The sequence below is a fragment of the Gekko japonicus genome, unplaced genomic scaffold (genome assembly GCF_001447785.1).
Source record: "Gekko japonicus isolate JY-2015 unplaced genomic scaffold, Gekko_japonicus_V1.1 scaffold2582, whole genome shotgun sequence".
In the NCBI taxonomy this organism is placed as follows: domain Eukaryota; kingdom Metazoa; phylum Chordata; class Lepidosauria; order Squamata; family Gekkonidae; genus Gekko; species Gekko japonicus.
Window position 1 is genome coordinate 27,402 of NW_015174915.1, and position 18,479 is coordinate 45,880.

An 18,479-nucleotide genomic window follows, 5' to 3' on the forward strand; every position below is an offset into this window, starting at 1 on the left:
AACTGCTTCCCCCCCCCCCCCATGCAAGTTATCAACAACTGACTGCTCCTTTTGCTCTTTGGTGTGAGCTCAATCTTTTAGTAAAAGCTTTTAAAACTCTGTCAGGGTTTTCTGTGTCTCAGGCTTAGTTGCTCATCCAGGCAACACATGCTTGTGAAAAGAGGTGCCCCCAGGAAGCCACCAGCGCACCTGAAGGACTTCGTCTGTGGGTGCATTGCGAACCAAGGGGGGAGGGGTGTAATGTATTCAGCCTGACATGCCCGGACTTGCCCGGCTGGCCAGGCACAATTCCTATGTTAGCTTCAGTCAAAAGACAAAGGATCCGGAGGATCCTAGCCGGCCCAATCAAAAGGGCTAGCTTCCCAGCCGGGAGACCAATGGTCGCCCGGTTACTGTAAATAGCCTATCGGGAGTAGGGTGTGTGTTTAGGTATGCTTGGTGGCGGGTTTTCTGAACATATATAAACCGGTCTGCGAGCCGGTCAGTTGTCTTTGTCCTGAACTAAATAAAGGTATGCTTAGCTGAAATCACTCTCTGTCTGCATACTTTTCACCTAAAATCAGGCTTGTGGCAACACAGTACATCTGGTTTGTGCTGAGGGTTAATGGGAACAGGAGAGAGGAGTGAGAGAGGGTGGAAACCAGCCTGCTGTCAGGGAAGGGTACCTCAGCCGGGAGTCCCCCATCCAAGCACCCACACACATCTCTGCAACAGTTTCCCAATGCATACAGAAATACCTCAGACTGCATTATCCTCAAACACACAAATGCCAAAAGGATTTCACACAAGCAAAATGACTTACATGATATTACCTTAAGCCCTGGATCTGCCCGATATTAACCATTTGCATTGTGTTCTGTAGCAAATGAAGTCTGCTACGAAAGGATTGGATGTTTCTCTGATAAGCCCCCTTGGTCAGGAATACCTGGGAGACAGCTGCTAGGTTTACCCCAGTCTCCTGAAAGTATGAATATTACCTTCTATCTCTTCACTAAAGAGTCTGGAAATACTTCACAAGTGAGTTGTCTTTTTATTATCTGTTTCAAGTCCAATGGGCAGCATAGTAGCTGTGTGCTGGTTTTCCTTTAACATGCATTGCTTCCTGTATCAGTAGGAGAAACAATTATGAACTATTTTATTCGGCAGAACAAGTAACAGCTCATTTACTTGAGCATTTATTAAATATATATTGGGAATTACAATTGTAAACAAATATAATTAATAATACTCTGAACTTGCATTAATAATATTCAGATTTCTTAAATTAAAAAACCCTCTTGTTCAGTTGCATGAAGTATCAGCTCTAGCTAAAATTAATTAGTTGCAGAATCCTACCATAAGAGAATGGCCGATAGGTTCAATCCTCTATGATCAGATAAAATGTAATCATTCGTGGAGTGGGTTCATTATGGATTACTCTGACTGGCAGGTGCTTGAGACAGTGGCTCTCACCTTCTTCTACCAATATATGTGGTGTGGGATATAGCTGAGGTAGGATATTAAATACCCAAAGACTTGGAGAACCCAAGATTCCATACATTTCGAGAGCTAAGCAGGACTGCTCTGAATTCTACTAAGTTCTGTTCAATGGGGCTTACTCCCAGGAAAGTGCTTTTAGGATTGCACTGTTAGCCTAATTTAATAATCCACATTCTGTTTAGTCGTTGGTCCTTGCAAGTGCATGGACCATGACATTACAGTCACCTATTATTCTTAAAATGAAGCTCAGATGTAGCTAGGGGAGATGCAGGAGGCTAATAGCACAAGAAAAGAGAACATTCTGCTTACTAAAGATCTCTGAAGGGTAAAGTATATATCTAATTTTCTCACTCTTTTTTATATATCTCAAACAGAAAATCTCAGCCAGTAATACAACAACTATAGAAAAGTCCTACTTCTCTCCATCAAGGAAAACTGCCTTTATTACCCATGGATTTACCAGCACAGGAAAACATGGCTGGGTCGTGGAGATGTGTTTGGTATGAAGATTATATTGTGCACACACTGCTTGCTTCTAGCATATTGTAATCTGGATATCATATATTAATATGTGGGAAACTGGTGTGAGGATGGTCTTAATTTGGACAATGGATTGGACTAGGTAGTCTTATGGACCCTTAGAATTCTATGGAAAACTATCTTTGAAAGAACTTTGGATGTCTCTAATTGTGTTCAGCCCCTACAGAATTTCTTTTCATTATATGCATACTGTAGCTGCTTGTGCGTGTGGAAAATATAAACTGTATTGCTGTAGACTGGGAAGATGGAGCAAAATGCACATACTTCATCGCAGCAAGCAACACTCGTGTTTTGGGAGCAGAGATAGCTTATCTTATCGATACTTTCACGGTAAGAATGATTTTGTTACTTTTCTTACTACTTACTTCTTACTTCTCCACAAGTCTTCCAAACTTCATATAAATTTATACAAAGATTGCCTCTCTTTGTGAAAAGTTAATGAAGCATGAAATGGCATGCAAACCATGGCCACTTTGTCTTAAACTGGTGTGTGTGTGTGGTTCAGCTGATATACCAGGTGCAACAATACTTTGGTAACATGCCAAAATTTTGCAGATTTTTGTTTTCATGGAAGGGATCTTCCAAGAGTTTGGGATTGAACATGAGAACATAATAAGAGCCCTGCTGGATTAGACCAGTGGTCCATCTAGTCCAGCATCCTGTCTCTCACAGTGGCCAACCAGTTATTCGGGATGACCAACAACACAGCATAGAGGCCAAGAGCTTCCCCTGCTGCTACTTCATGGCTTTGGGATTCAGTGATTGAGTGCATCTGAACGTACAGGTTCTCCTCAGTCACCATGTTTAGTAGCCACTGATAGACCTATCCTCCATGAATCTATCTAATTCCCTTTTAAAGCTGTTTATTCCTGTGGCCATCACTACATCCTCTGGCAGTGAATTCCATATTTTAATTACTCTTTGTGTAAAGTTGTATTTCCTTTTGTCCGTCCTGAATCTACTGCCCATCAGCTTCATTAGATACCATCGAGTTCTACTATTTTGGGAGAGGAAGAAGAATTTCTCTTTGTCAACTCTCTCCACCCCTTCCATAATTTTATAAACTTCTATCATGTCCCTCCTTAGTCGTCTCTTTTCTAAATTGAAAAATTCCAAAGTATTCAACTTTCTTTCATAGGGAACGTGATCCAACCCCCTAATCATCTTGGTCACCCTCCTCTGTACTTCTTCCAGCACTCAGCAAGTTCAGACCCCATTAGCCTATACTTGAAGTTCGGATTTTTTTGTCCCAATGTACATCACCTTACACTTTGCAACACTGAACTTCATTTGCCACATTGTTACCTACTCATCCAGTTTGTGAAGGTAATCTTGGAACTCTTCACAGTCAGCCTTGGTTTTCACTATTCTGAATAATTTTCTGTCATCTGCATACTTGGCCATTACATTACTCACCCCTAGTTCCAAATCATTTATGAATAAATTAAATAGTACCAGCACCAATACACATAAGTCTTTGGTAAGGTATCTTGTCAAAAGCCTTTTGAAAGTAAAGTTTAAAATGTCTACCGGGTCACCGTTGTCTACATACTTGCTCACTTTCTCAAAGAACTCCAAAATACTGGTGAGGCAGGACTGCCCTTTGCAGAAGCCATGCTGATTTTCCCTCAACAGGCTTTGTTCCTCTATGTGCCTAATAATTTAATCATTGATTACAGTTTCTACTAATTTGCCTGGGACAGACGTCAGGCTGACTGGCCTGAAATTTACTGCTGCCACTCTGGATCCCTTTTTAAAAATAGATGTAACATTTCTACTCTCCAGTCTTCTGGCACAGCAGCTGAATTCAGTGATAGGTTATACATATGGGTTAGTAGATCAACTATCTCCCATTGAGTTCCCTAAGAACTATCAGATGTATGCCATCAGGATCTAGAGACGTATTAGTTTTTAATTTCCCAAATAGATCTAGAACTTCATCTCTGGTCATCTCAGGGTCAGGTCACACGGACATTTAGTGCGGGCTTCGCTGCTGATCCCTCGCGCATTAAAGTTTCCTGTTCATATTGGCAAACCTGCCTCCCGCATCGAAGTGGGCTGAGTCCCGTGGTTTCCGCTCTTTTTATCTGCGTTTTCTGACACCCGTTGGAACAGGTGTTTTCCAATATCTCACGCTTTGTATCCACGGTTTTGGTATCTGGACAGCAATCCACCGTGGCATGCACAGGTTTTGGTTTTTGTTTTAAAAACCCCGCGCCACTGCGGGGACGGCGCGCTGTGTGATCAGTACTTCGCACGAGTAAGCAGAAGACAGAGGGACCGTCTGACCACCTCCAAGCGATATAAAATGTCGCGGATAGAAGAACTGCAGGAAAACTAGCGCGGTAAGAGGTCCGTGTGACCACGGCCTCAGTTTGCCTCAATTCTTCAGACTCCCTTCCTGAAAATAGTGGCTCTGGCACGGGTACATGCCCCACACTTTCCACAGTGAACACAGAAGCAAAAAACTCATTGAGCTTCTCTTTCATCTCCCCATCTTCCTGCAGCAACCCCTTTATTCCTTTGTCATCCAAAGCCTAACTGCTTCTCTGGCTGGTTTCCTGTTCTGGATATATTTTTTAAAATGTTTATTGTTTGTCTTGATGCTTTTAGCAACCCGCTCCTCAAAATCTCTTTTTACACGTCTAATTATTTCCTTTGTCAGAAGCGGTGGTCCCTCCTGTTCAATTCATTGGGGCAGACCTTCCACTTTTTAAAAGACGCCCCTTTACTTTTTATAGCTTCCTTAACTTGCATTGTTAACCATGCAGGTCTTCTTTTAGACTTGGCAATGACTTTCCTAATCTGTGGAGTGCATTCTGTCTGGGCTTTAGTATGGTTTTAAATAGCTTCCAAGCAGAGGACTGAAGGCAAGATGGTGATGCAGCAGCAGCTCCTCACTTGCGATTCTACTTTCTAATTACACAAAAGGTTTCCTCTTGCCTATTACTGGAAAGATAACACAAGGACAAGACTTAGCATAAACTATAACATTCTGGAATAGCCTGGCTACAGTTGGAGGGACAGTTGGTGTTAATTAGGCTTATCTGTTAAACGTAAACTGGCCAAAGTTGGCGGTAAAGCAGACTGGTAGCTGTGGAGCAGAAGGGGTGAGAGAAAGAAAAGGCAGGTAACAAAGATGCAGAATGGACTCTGAGGCTGCAATCACACACACTAAATAATCCACTTTCAACACACTTTCCAACTATTTTTCAAAAACTCAATAAAATTTCAACTAAGTTAGATGCTTTAAGAGATGTACTAAGAAGTTAACTTGGGGAGCCTGGTGCAGTAAATCAGAAAGTATCAAAAAGTGCAGAGGAGGTGGAAATTGTCATCAGTTACTTTTAAAACTCAGACTAATAAATCAGGGCAGCCAACTGTAAGGGCAACCGGTGACTTAACACTGCAAAACAATCAAATAACACTGCTAATTGCCAAAACTCTTTAAATCAAGGTTGTTGGGTGAACAGTACACAACATCTTCATCATGTTACATGCTAATTTACTGTTCAGCCTGTCGATAAGTTTGAAATGTTACCTTCCATTTGAAAAAGTGTGCATGCATACAAAAGCTCGTACCTTGAATAAAACGTTGTTGGTCTTAAAGGTGCCACTGGACTCTAAATTTGTTCCACTGCTTCAGACCAACACGGCTGCCCACCTGGATCTATCTTCATTAGACCAATAAATAGTCATGGGCAGGTGTGGGCGAGGGTCTCCAGGAATAGCTGTCTTTATTAACCTCATCCTTGCAACACCCCTAGTCTAAAGGTATAGGCATTTCCCACCCATCTGATGAAACTGGTAAAGTCAGATACAATGATTTCTCCTCCTTAGGAGCTGATGGAGTCACCCCCCATACCGGGGAGTCCCTTTGTCTGTATCTTTTCCATTAGCTGTCTATCTTCTCCTTTGGCACCCCCTTTTCAAGAAGTTCTATAAACATTTGCTGCCTTGTAACTTTATCCCTCAGCTTGCCTGAATTTCTTTCTCGCCAGTCCTTCCTCTCTTTAGCCGACCATGCTCTGGGTTTGCCCTCCCCTGGAACATCACCCAGCTGTCCCAAAAGAATTACAACATCCCCCACTGCTCTGCCCTGAGCTGGCCCCAGCAACACTAACAAAGCACCACACATGTAGGGTGGGGCTCCTCGTATTAACCGTGCCCCCATGCCAGCTGTAAGAGGCATGGCATCTGGACCTTGTATGTAAATTCCAGTTTGCATTGCTGTCTCTCTAAGTTGTTCTACCGCCTCTGGAATAGTATGCCAGGGTGGCAAATGCTCTTCCCAATCCATGGGGGCAGGGTATTCCCATAACAATCCATTTAAAAAGAGATTGAGCTGGACCATTTACTCCCCTCAAATATCCATTAATCAATATATCTGTGGACAGAGTACCCTGTGTAAGCAATTCCTGGGGGTCACAAAAACACCTGTGCTGGGTAGATCACAAGATCTTCACCAACTGTCTGAACCCAATTTCCTTCAGGCTCCATAATTTGAATGACAGGTATGCAGGTATACAGGCTAGTGAATTTAATGATGGTTCATATTGTTTCATCTCTCTGTACCTCAAGTGAGCTGGCCACCTTTTAAAGATTTTTTTAATGTGCCAGGTACAGAACTGCTCTTTAGGTAGATAGGGAGCCACTTGTGATGTTACAGATTGGCAATCAATTATATCCACAGCCATACTTGGCTCCATATAGTAGTCATTATCTGTGTTGATTTTTAGCATTCGTACAACTACTTCAAGATAATTATGAGCTGAAATCACAGTGGGATTTGGAAGCAATGGGCAACATGAAGGAATGTAGGGCAAATGGAAGCCAGGAAGACCATAAATGGGATATAGACTCAAAATACTACTATACGTAGTGGTCCCTCCAATACTTGGAATTTAAATTACATCTGGGCTTTACCAATAATATGATAGATACTATAAGTAGTTGTGAATTGGGTCAGAGCCATTTGAGACATCTATCAAGCAGCCATTGTACTCCATACTGCAAAGGCTGCAACTCCCTGCATACAGCCTGTCTCCTAAATGCAGTTAGCATGTTACTTAGGACATCAGAACAAAATTGAAAAACGCTCTGTATATATTGCAAAAAATTAAGAATAAGAATAATGTCTTTTTTGCTAGCCATTTTACAGATTACCTGTTTTTCTAATTATCAGAAAATTTACAAATACTGTCCTTCAAAAGTCCACCTGATTGGTCACAGTCTTGGTGCTCATACTGCTGGAGAAGCAGGACGACGACTTCGAGGCGTTGACAGAAAATTTCCAGGCATTGGTAGAATAACTGGTAGGCCACCCAATGAAACAACATTACAATCAAAGAGAACTCAGAGGGCTTGGTCAAGTGTGAAGTAACTGATATGGGAAAATGTGGAACAACTAACCTACACTGATAAATGGTTTGCCTTTTTAAAAGTAAACCAGTACTATCTTGGATCACGTTCCAAGGCTAATATGGATTGAAATCAGTCCATATTGGTGTTAAAAGAGAGCCAGAAAACACAGAGGCCCGTGCAGTGCATGCACAGAGTCACATGTAATGCTTAACCAGAAAGAATTATCACTGGGATATTTTTTTTTAAGTCACTGCAAGTGTGGGTGATTTTGTATATTCCGAAAATAATTTATGATTAGTGTAATTTATCAGAATTGCAATGTAGTATGTTCACTACGATACAGCAATGTGTATATTAATAAATTATATTTTGGAGGCATTTACATCATGATAGTGTCAAAGCAGGCCTTGACAGACTGACTGAGTCCTCTGGACTCTTATACCTTGAAAAATGTCAGGTTTCTCCCATTCCTTATGGGATTATTTAATGTCTATTTAGGCTTGGACCCAGCTGCACTCTGTTTTGAAGGTATGCCCCGTATGGTCAGGCTGGATCCATCTGATGCAATACTTGTTGATGTCATACACAGCAATGCTGGCCTGTCACTCACTACAGGTAATTGCCAAACATACATGAATTTTACATCCAAAGTGGAGAGAAATGACCAAGTCATTTACAACACTGTGAATATATTTTCAGGATTTGGGATGTTTAATGCTACTGGTGATATGGATTTTTACCCCAATGGTGGAACTACTATGCCTGGATGTAATTATCTACTTAGACCAAGGACAGAAGACAAACTTGAAACCTTTCTGGAAGGTAAACCTGTTTGTGTCACACTGCAGCATTTACTTGTAATGTGAGGCTGATAAAACGGAACACAGGCTATGGCAAATAAAATGCAAGTCTGAGGTCAGGCAGGCAAAAAGGGAATATGAGGAGCAAATAGCAAAAAACGTAAAAACCAACAATAAAACTTTCTTCAAATACATTAGAAACAGGAAACCAGCCAGGGAGGCAGTGGGGCCCTTGGACGACCAAGGGGTAAAAGGAGTATTGAAGGATGATAGGGAAATGGCTGAGAAGCTAAATGCATTTTTTGCCTCCGTCTTCACTGTGGAAGATGAGAAGTGCTTGCCCACTCCAGAACCACTGATTTCAGGAGGGGTGTTGGAAGACCTGAGTCAGATTGAGGTGATGAGAGAGGAGGTCCTAAAACTGATAGACAACTTAAAAACTGAAAAATCACCAGGCCCAGATGGCATACATCCGAGAGTTCTGAAAGAACTCAAATGTGAACTTGTAGATCTCCTGACAAAGATATGTAATCTTTCCTTAAAATCTGCCTCCATTCCTGAGGATTGGAAGGTAGCTAATGTCACTCCCATCTTTAAAAAGGGTTCCAGAGGAGATCCGGGAAATTACAGGCCAGTCAGTCTGACGTCGATACCGGGTAAATTGGTGGAAACCATTATTAAGGAAAGAATTAGTAGGCACATAGATGAACAAAACCTATTGAGGCAGACTCAACATGGGTTCTGTAAGGGAAGATCTTGTCTCACTAACCTGTTAGTGTTCTTTGAGGGGGTGAACAAACATGTGGACAAGGGGGATCCAATAGATATTATTTACCTTGACTTCCAGAAAGCTTTTGATAAAGTTCCTCATCAAAGGCTCCTAAGTAAGCTCAAAAATCATGGGATAGAAGGACAAGTCCTTTTATGGATCAAAAACTGGCTAGTTCATAGAAAACAGAGAGTGAGTGTAGGTGGGCAATTTTCTCAGTGGAGGGTGGTAAGCAGTGGGGTACCGCAGGGATCAGTACTTGGTCCACTGCTTTTTAACTTGTTCATTAATGATTTGGAGATGGGAGTAAGCAGTGAAGTGGCTAAATTTGCGGATGATACAAAGTTGTTCGGGGTGGTGAAAACCAGTGAGGATTGTGAGGCACTCCAAGGGGATCTGTCAAGGATGGGCGAGTGGGCGTCAACATGGCAAATGGGGTTCAATGTGGCCAAGTGCAAGGTGATGCACATTGGAGCCAAAAATCCTAAATATAAATACACATTGATGGGGTCTGAACTGGCAGAGACTGATCAAGAGAGAGATCTTGGAGTTGTAGTAGATAACTCACTGAAGATGTCGAGACAGTGTGTGACTGCAATAAAGAAGGCCAATGCTATGCTGGGGATTATTAGGAAGGGTATTGTAAACAGATCAGCCAATATCATAATGCCGCTATATAAATCAATGGTGCGACCTCATTTGGAATACTGTGTGCAGTTCTGGTCACCACACCTTAAAAAGGATATTATAGCTTTGGAAAAAGTGCAGAAAAGGGCAACTCGAATGATAAAAGGGTTGGAACACTTTCCCTATGAGGAAAGGTTAAAGCGCTTAGGGCTCTTTAGCTTGGAGAAAAGACGACTGAGGGGTGACATGATCGAGGTTTATAAGATTATGCATGGGAACGAGCAGGTAAAGAAAGAGGTACTTTTCTCCCTTTCTCACAATACAAGAACTCGTGGGCACTCCATGAAACTGCAGAGCGGTCGGGTTAGAACGGATAAAAGGAAGTACTTCTTCACCCAAAGAGTGATTAACACATGGAATTCCCTGCCACAGGAGGTGGTGGCGTGCAATACTTGTTGATGTCATACACAGCAATGCTGGCCTGTCACTCACTACAGGTAATTGCCAAACATACATGAATTTTACATCCAAAGTGGAGAGAAATGACCAAGTCATTTACAACACTGTGAATATATTTTCAGGATTTGGGATGTTTAATGCTACTGGTGATATGGATTTTTACCCCAATGGTGGAACTACTATGCCTGGATGTAATTATCTACTTAGACCAAGGACAGAAGACAAACTTGAAACCTTTCTGGAAGGTAAACCTGTTTGTGTCACACTGCAGCATTTACTTGTAATGTGAGAGCCAGAGTAATATAGTGGTTACAGTGTTGGACTAGAATCTGGGAGCTATTGTTGTGGTTCAGTCGCACAGTCGAGTCCAACTCTTTGTGACCCCATGGACCACATCACGCCAGGCCCTCCTGTCTTCTGCCATCCTCTGAGACAGGTTCAAATCCTCACTCTTCCATGGAAAATTGATGGCTGACTTTGGGCCAGTCACAGTCAGACTCTGTCTAACGTACACGGTTGTTGTAAGGATAAAATGGAGAATGAGGAAAGCTCTTTTTTATTCCCATTAGGTGAGAAAGCAGGAAGTAAATAAACATAGGGTCTGCTTGCACTGCAGTTCTAAAAAGAAGAAAGAAACTTGCACAGTATAGATCAAACCCAGGGGTCATTTCGGGGGGGGACGCGAGGGGACGCCATCCCGCCGGGTGAGGTGCGGGGGGGCGGGGCACAGGAAGCCCTGCCCCCTGCTTCTGGCCGCCCTCTGCTTCCCCTAGGCTTGCCAAACGCCCGCTGGGCCTGGGGAACCCCGTGCTTTCAATACCCCCCTCCCCGCTTTCTAAAAATTGTGACCCGGGGGGAAAAAATGGCGGCCGGAAAATGACGCTCTAGGATTTAAGTCCTCCAAGGGCTAAAGCGTCATTTTCCACTTCCCTTGTGGGCTGGACTGGTACTTTCGTTTTTATTCTTGTGGCGCGTGGCCGGCAGCAGCAGTCTCTCTCTCTCTCTGAGCCTCACGTGCTTGCCTGCCCTGTGCCTAGCCTCGCTGTTCCTGAGCCTCCCCCACTGTGAGAAAAGAATGTAAGTACTGGGGGCCCTACTAAGGTTTTTAATTTGGGTGGGGGGCGGGCAGAGCCGGCTCCAGCATTTTTTGAACCGCGCAGACCCTCACGCCAGTGGCCAAAAGACAAAGTAGAATTTTACTCTAAGGAGTAGAGACGCTCCTGCTTGGCGCCCCCCCCCCACGTGGCAAGCCCTCAGCCAGCCAGCCCAGCCAGCCAGCAACTCACAAAGTAGAATTTTACTCTGGAGGAGACGGCGAGACGCTCCTACTCGGCGCCCCCCACCCCCGCGCGGCAAGCCCTCAGCCAGCCAGCCAGCCCAGCCAGCAGCTCAAGACAAAGTAGAATTTTACTCAGGAGGAGACGCTCCTGCTCGGCGCCCCCCGGTCTCCCTTCCCCTGCATCAATCAAAGCATTTACGGTTGGTTGCACAGCAGAGCTATGTTCCTTCCCACCAGCTAGACGGATTTTCCCATTGCTTTGTGGGGTGGGGGGGAGAATAGTCTTGGCAGATGCGTCCAGGGAACAGACAGGATAAATCCACTGAATCAGAAGCCAGGATAAACATCCGGGACTATTTAAAGCCTTTGTTCACCTAAAGAGCTGGGTTTGCACTTTCCCTTTGTTTCCTCCCCGGGCTCTCTCTATATCTCCCATCCAATGCTCCCTCTAAGCTGTGGAGTCTTGTGAGCAACCATTCTACTCTGTGAGCTTAGCTACCGGCATTAAAGTTGTGAGCGAGCGATTTGGCGGCTGCATCAATGAGTTTGCTCTGGAGCTGTAATGTACTGCCGCCATTTCCTCGTGTAATGCAGCAGCCTGACATGCCCGGACTTGCCCGGGCTGGCCAGGCACAATTCATCTGTAGCTTCAGTCGAAAGACAAAGGATCCGAAGGATCCTAGCCGGCCCAATCAAAAGGGCTAGCTTCCCAGCCAGGAGACCAATGGTCGCCTGGTTACTGTAAATAGCCTATCGGGAGTAGGGTGTGTGTTTAGGTGTACTTGGTGGCGGGTTTTCTGAACACATATAAACCGGCCTGCGACATGGTTTCTTTGTCTTTGTTCTTCACTAATAAAAGTACTCTTGCTGAAATCACTCCACGTTCTGAGTACTTTTCACTGGCGACGAAGGTGGGATCCACGACCCCATGAACAAAGATCCGGACGGCAACACGAGCGCCGCACCGAGCCCCGACACCGAGACCTCTCCGGGGACCGCACCGCTTTGCATCCCAGCTCTCCGGCAACTGCTCATCGCTCCGCTCCCGGCTCCGCTTCGCACACCGCTGACCCCGCGAGCAGCAGCGCCGTTCTCCATGCTCCCGTCGCTGCCGCCACCCTAGCCATGCCGCAGGCTCAGCTCGCTTGACCGTCTCGCCAGCCTCACCTCGTCTTCCTCGCCGAGCATCCCAGAGCATCCGCGAAAATGTCGGAGCAAAACGCCACCTCTGCTCCCACCTCTGCTCCCACCTCCTCATCCTCCGGGGCCAACGCATCCTCCGGGGCCGCCACCGCCGCCCCAGCGGGAACCTTGCATGAGGGCATTGCTCTGTTTGACTTGGCCCATCCCGAGCGATGGACCACATGGGTGAGGATCCTCAAGCACTACCTCGCCTGCATGCGGGTCACCGACGCTGATATGAAGAGATGGTGGCGCAAGGGGTGTTGGAGCCGGTGGCATCGGCACGCTGGGAAACCCCCATTGTCACACCGATCAAGCCAAACAGGGACGTCCGGATCTGTGCGGACTATAAGTGCACGATAAACAAAGCACTGCAGGACCATGCGTACCCCATACCGGTGGTCAGCCACGTGCTGGCAGCACTCACGGGGGCTCGCATATTCAGAAAGCTGGACTTGGCACAGGCCTATCAGCAGCTGCCGGTGGACGCCGCCACGGCGGAAGCCCAGACGATTGCCACACACAGGGGGGCTTTCAGGGTCCACCGGTTCCAGTTCGGCGTCTCTGTGGCCCCGGGGATTTTTCAATCTTTCATGGACTCTCTCCTCAAAGGTATCCCCGGGGTACAGCCCTTTTTACATGACGTCTTGATCGCCGCCCCCGACGCTGCGTCGTTTGCCACCCGACTCCGTGCCGTTCTTCATCGCTTCGACCGTGCGGGGCTAAAGGTGAAGCGTGAAAAATGCTTGCTCGGCATGCACAAGGTGGAGTTTCTGGGCTTCGCAGTCAACGCACAGGGCATCCACCCCATGGCGGAGAAGACGAAGGCGATCTCGAACGCTCCAGCCCCCACGTCAAAGACCGAACTACAGGCCTTCTTAGGCCTCCTGAACTTTTACCACTCCTTTCTTCCCCTCAAAGCAGCAGTAGCGGAACCCCTCCATCGGCTCCTCGACAAGGGCACGCCGTGGGTCTGGGGCCCGGCTTAGCAAGCGGAGTTCCAGGTGGTCAAAGACCTCCTTGTCTCCAATTCGGTACTCGCGCACTTCATGACACATTTCCGGTGATGTCAGGGGGTGTGGCCTCATGACACACTTCCGGTGATGTCAGGGGTGTGGCCTCATGACACACGTCCGGTGATGTCAGGGGGTGTGGCCTTATGACACACTTCCGGTGATGTCAGGGGGTGTGGCATATGCTAATGAGTTATGCTAATGAGTCCCCCTAGCTCTTTTTCTAGGAAATGATCCCTGATCAAACCCAGTCAAAAACGAGAAGGATTGGCCCTGCCCTGGATAGCCCAGTCTTGTCAGATCTTGGAAGCTAAGCCAGATTGACTCTGGCAAGTACTTGGATGGGAGACCTCCTTGAAGTACCAGAGACAGGAGGCGGGGGCAGACTTTATTCAGAGAGTTTTACAGATAACTGTATACCACCTCTCTGAATATCCTCCAGGGCCCCAGTAGGGTCAGTCACCCAAGGTCACCATGAATTCCAGGTACACAGACGTTCACATGCACACACACAGACATGCACATATGATAAATATTCAAAAATACCCCCCAAAAAGCATGAAACTGGAAGGATTGGATTGAACATTCCAACAGTTTTTTAAATGCAAATTGCAGCTGATATAGGTGTTTGGCCTGATTTACATTAGGATGGTAAGGTGGGGTGGGAGAAAGAAAGAGAAGGAATTTAACCCTTTCTATATCTGACCGATCAAAAATCAACCTTGTTCCCCCTGCCTGAGCTGCTGCTACACAGAGAAAGGAAAAAAGAAAGGCAAGTTTATGGCGTAGGGAAAAGTGTCAGGAAATGCAACTACAGTGTAGTATCTATTAATAATATACTGATGTCAGACCAAAGGAAGCAGAGAAGTATGTGAGACCAGAAGACAGCCAGGTTAACAAATGCAGTGTTGGAGAAATGTTACAAGAAACAGCATTTTTCTCTTACTTGGGTGCTCTCTCTCTCTCTGTCTGTGTGTGTGTGTTAAATGCCATCAAGTTGCCTCTGACTTATGGCGGCCCTATGAATTAATGTCCTCAGAAGTAGTTTACCATTGCCTTCTTCTGCTCAGTACTAATCAGCGTTAGCTGAAGTAGCACTGCCATTGTCTACAAAAGATCTCTGCCAGTGTCACCTTCCACTACTGCTGCCGCCCAGTAGCTACCCTTCAAGGATTCCTCTTCCCCCATCACCACTGGAATTATCTGTTCTCTTCTGCTGATGTGGCCGTTGATCAGTGAATGGGGTTGATGAATCTTAGTCTAGTGTCTCAGCTGTGGCCTTGAGTGACTCTGCTAGCAATTTAGGCTCTTGACAGAGCCTGGGTCCCTTGTTCTCAGCTTCACTGACACACACAACCCCCCTCACAACATTAAGGTGTGCATCCAAGAACTTGGCTGCTATCCTAAAATAATTCATGAAACACTGCAAACACAGGCTAAGGTTCAACAAAGCTACAGAATCAGTATATTTAATTAGAACCCTGAGATTCAGGGGGTTTTGTTTGTTTGTTTTTTAAGCAGCAAGTTTCTAGCCCTCGTTGCAAGACCTGGAGGAAGGTGTCTATTAAAGGCTTAGCAGTTATAGAATGCCTGGATTCTTATAGTTGGAGTATAAGACTGCCCTTTTGTTGTATTATGGATAAAGTGGGGGCAACTTTGCAGGAAAGCATTTGTTTTTACTGAAACGTCTAGCTTTCCTTTGGCAGTCACTCGTGGTACTGGAAATTGCGACCACTCACGAAGCCATGAGTACTTCAGATACAGTATTCTCTGTCCTGATGGATTTATCGGCTATCCATGTGAATCCTATCAGACTTTCAAGGAGGTAAGCATGTCATTCTGACCTGGCTGAAGTTTATTGAATTGGTTTAATTTGTGTGCTTATGTTGCAGGACTGTTGTTAAACTATAATGTCAACTTTCACAGTTATAAAAAGAACGTGTATATAGCAGACCTGTTCCCAATCATTGAGTACAACTAGTCCTCATGCATTTTGGATTATATGCAAGGGCTTCCAGAGCAGAAAGTGATTGCTAGGCAGGCATGAACCCTTACTGTTTTAATCAGTTGCCAGATGGACAGTAAACAGAACAGGAATAATTATTTCTGAACTCTGAAGTTCAAGCCTTTGAAAAGCATAGCATCAAAGATTTCATGAATCTATATTTTAAGAAATTTTAGAATGGAAAAATAAACAAAATATTCCTTATTGACCAACACATTACTTTTCCCCTAGGGAAAATGCTTCCCATGTCCCAAAGAAGGCTGCCCCATGATGGGTTATTATGCTGATCGGTTCTACGATAAACTGAAGGAGGACAATCCAAAGTTCTTTTTGAACACAGGACCTATGGAGCCATTTTGCAGTGAGTGCAGAAATTCAATTAATTATTATATACCTGTATGTGGATGGAACTGTAGTATAATCTCTTGATGGAAGACTGTTCTTTCAAAGAGTCAATGCAATAGCTGCAATTATGAGTATGAAAACATATATAACTAGAAATAAGGCCCATTGTGGAAATAAATACAACAAACTCTAGATAGGGGCTCTGGGAGAGTGTCCCGGCCTTGGGCACTCAGCATCAATTAGTTATGGTGACCTCAGCAGGGTGTAATGACACAGAGTCCACCATTTTCACCAGAGGAACTGATCTCTGCTACGTGAAGAGTAGTTATAATTTTAAGTGATCTCCAGCCCTCCCCTGGAGATTGGCAACAGTGGTTCCCCAGGAGGAAATGGCTGGTTTGAAGGGTGGAGCCTATGGCATTGTACCTTTATGAGGTCCAATCCCTCCTCAAACGCCACCCTCTCCAGGCTCCACCCCTCAAATCTCCAGGAACTTCCCAACCTGAAGTTGGCAACCCCATCTCCTTCCCAGCTAATCATCAACATACCGTTATCTGCCCCTCTGACTTCAGCTGACTTCTGCTACGTGAAGAGCAGTTGTAATTCTGAGTGATCTCCAGCCCAAACCTGGAGATTGGCAACAATGGTTCCCCCGGAGGGAATGGCTGGTTTGGAGGGTGGAGTCAATGACATTGTACCTGTCTGAGGTCCCATGCCTCCTCAAACCTCACCCTCTCCAGGCTCCTCCCTCAAATCTCCAGGAATTTCTCAACTTGGAGTTGACAACTCTATCTCCTTCCCAGCCAACCTACCTTTATTTGTTCCCAGTTTGATTAGGCTTCTTCGGTGGGCTGAAAGTAAGAACTTAAGAAGGGCCCTGCTGGATCAGGCCAATAGTATATCTAGTTCAGCATCTTGTCTCACACAGTGGCCGAACAGTTCCTCTGGATGGCCAACAACACAGCATAGAGGCCAAGGGCTTTCCTTGATGTTGCCTCCTGGCTCTGGGCTTCAGAGGATTAGTGCCTCTGAATGTGGAAATTCCCCTCAGCCACCATAGCTAGTAGTCATCAATAGACATCCTCCATGAACCTATATAATTCCCTTTTAAAGCTATTTATTCCTGTGGACATCACGATATCCTCTGGCAGATAATCCCACATTTTAATTACTCTTTGTGTAAAGCAGTATTTCCTTTTGTCCATCCTTAAACTACTGCCCTCGAGTTCTAGAATTTTGGGAGAAGGAGAAAAATTTCTCTCTCAGCTCTCTCCACTCCGTGCATAATTTTATAAACCTCTATCACGTCCCCCCTTAGTCATCTCTCTTAGTCCCAGACTCTTCAGCCTTTCCTCTTAGGGAAGGTGCTTCAACCCCCTAATCATCTTGGTTGACCTCCTTCATACTGTTTCCAGCTCTGCAATGTCCTTTTTGAGATTCCGTGACCAGAACTCTACACAGTATTCCAAATGTGGCTGTACCACAGATCTATACAGGAGTATTACAATATTGGTCATTTTATTCTCAATCCCTTTCCGAATAATCTCTAACACAGAGTTTGCCCTTTTCACCACTGCAGCACACTTTCATTAAGCTATCCACTATGACCCCAAGATCTTTTCCCCTCCCAGTCTCAGCAAGTTCAGAACCCATTAGCCTATACCAGAAGTTGGGATTTTTGTCAGAATGCACATCACTTGACACTTACTAAAGCTGAACTTCTTTTGCCACATTGTCACCCACTCACCCATTTTGTGGAGGTCCTCCTGGAGCTCTTCACAGTCAGCCTTGGTTTTCACCATCCTGAATAATTTTGTGTCACCTGCAAACTTGGCCACCACGCTACTCAACCCTAATTCCAGGTCATTTATGAATAAATTAAATAGTAGCTGCCCCTATACCAATCCTTGTGGAACCCCACTGCTTATTTCCCTCCATTGTAAGAACTGTCCATTTATTCCTACACTTTGCTTTCTGTCATTTAACCAGTTTTTAATCCATAAGAAAACCTGTCTTCTCATCCCATGACTGCTAAGTTTACGCAGGAGTTTTTGGTGAAGTACCTTGTCAGACCCCTTCATGGATCACTGCCTTGTCGTGGCGAGGGGGCTTGCGTGGTTCGATGAAGCTGTGGGCTATGCCGTGGAGGGCCACCCAAGACGGACAGGCCACAGCAGAGAACTCAGACCAAGTGTGATCCCCTGGAGAAGGAAATGGCAACCCACTCCAGTATGTTTGCCAAGAAAACCCCATGGACAGTATCAAAAGGCTAAAAGATATGATGCTGGAAGATGAGCCCCTCAGGTCGGAAGGTGTCCAATATGCTACTGAGGAAGAGCAGAGGACAAGTACAAGTAACCCCAGAAAGAGTGAAGCGGCTGGGCCAAAGCCGAAAGGACGCTCAGTTGTGGATGTGTCTGATGGTGAAAGGAAAGTCCGATGCTGCAAAGAACAATACTACATAGGAACCTGGAATGTAAGATCTATGAATCAAGGTAAACTTGACGTGGTACCCGGGCAAGGGGGGGGGAGGACTGCCCTCTCCACCGCCGCCTCCGCCTCGGAGCTGGGTGGGGGGGAGGACCGGCCTCTTCGCCTCGGAGCCGGGCAGGGGGGA

At 45.4% G+C, this 18,479-nt stretch overlaps 1 protein-coding gene and 1 long non-coding RNA gene across 2 annotated transcripts in view; both read left to right on the plus strand.

Annotated features, from left to right (window-relative positions):
• The window catches only part of LOC107122035, a 12,931-nt gene extending 11,031 nt beyond the window's left edge, over positions 1-1,900 (plus strand). The window contains exons 2-3 of the long non-coding RNA XR_001482894.1: positions 863-1,017; positions 1,854-1,900. This is a non-coding gene — a long non-coding RNA (uncharacterized LOC107122035). The remainder of the gene's footprint in view (positions 1-862; positions 1,018-1,853) is intronic.
• Positions 1,901-1,970: 70 nt separating this feature from the next.
• On the plus strand, positions 1,971-17,073 carry LOC107122032 (pancreatic lipase-related protein 3-like). The gene is made up of 10 exons (XM_015425057.1): positions 1,971-1,979; positions 2,215-2,349; positions 7,205-7,334; positions 7,882-7,998; positions 8,083-8,245; positions 10,012-10,076; positions 10,161-10,283; positions 15,219-15,337; positions 15,749-15,878; positions 17,051-17,073. The coding sequence occupies exons 1-10, from the start codon at positions 1,971-1,973 to the stop codon at positions 17,071-17,073; spliced, it is 1,014 nt and encodes a 337-aa protein (XP_015280543.1).
• The last annotated feature ends 1,406 nt before the right edge of the window (positions 17,074-18,479 follow it).

What these genes read in the sequence shown, in the direction of transcription:
- LOC107122032 (XM_015425057.1), top strand. An exon ending in AGGCATTGGTAGAATAACTG is followed by an intron (nt 7,335 to 7,881) that starts GTAGGCCACCCA and finishes ATGTCTATTTAG; the next exon opens with GCTTGGACCCAGCTGCACTC. An exon ending in CTGCAGCATTTACTTGTAAT is followed by an intron (nt 8,246 to 10,011) that starts GTGAGGCTGATA and finishes TCCCTGCCACAG; the next exon opens with GAGGTGGTGGCGTGCAATAC.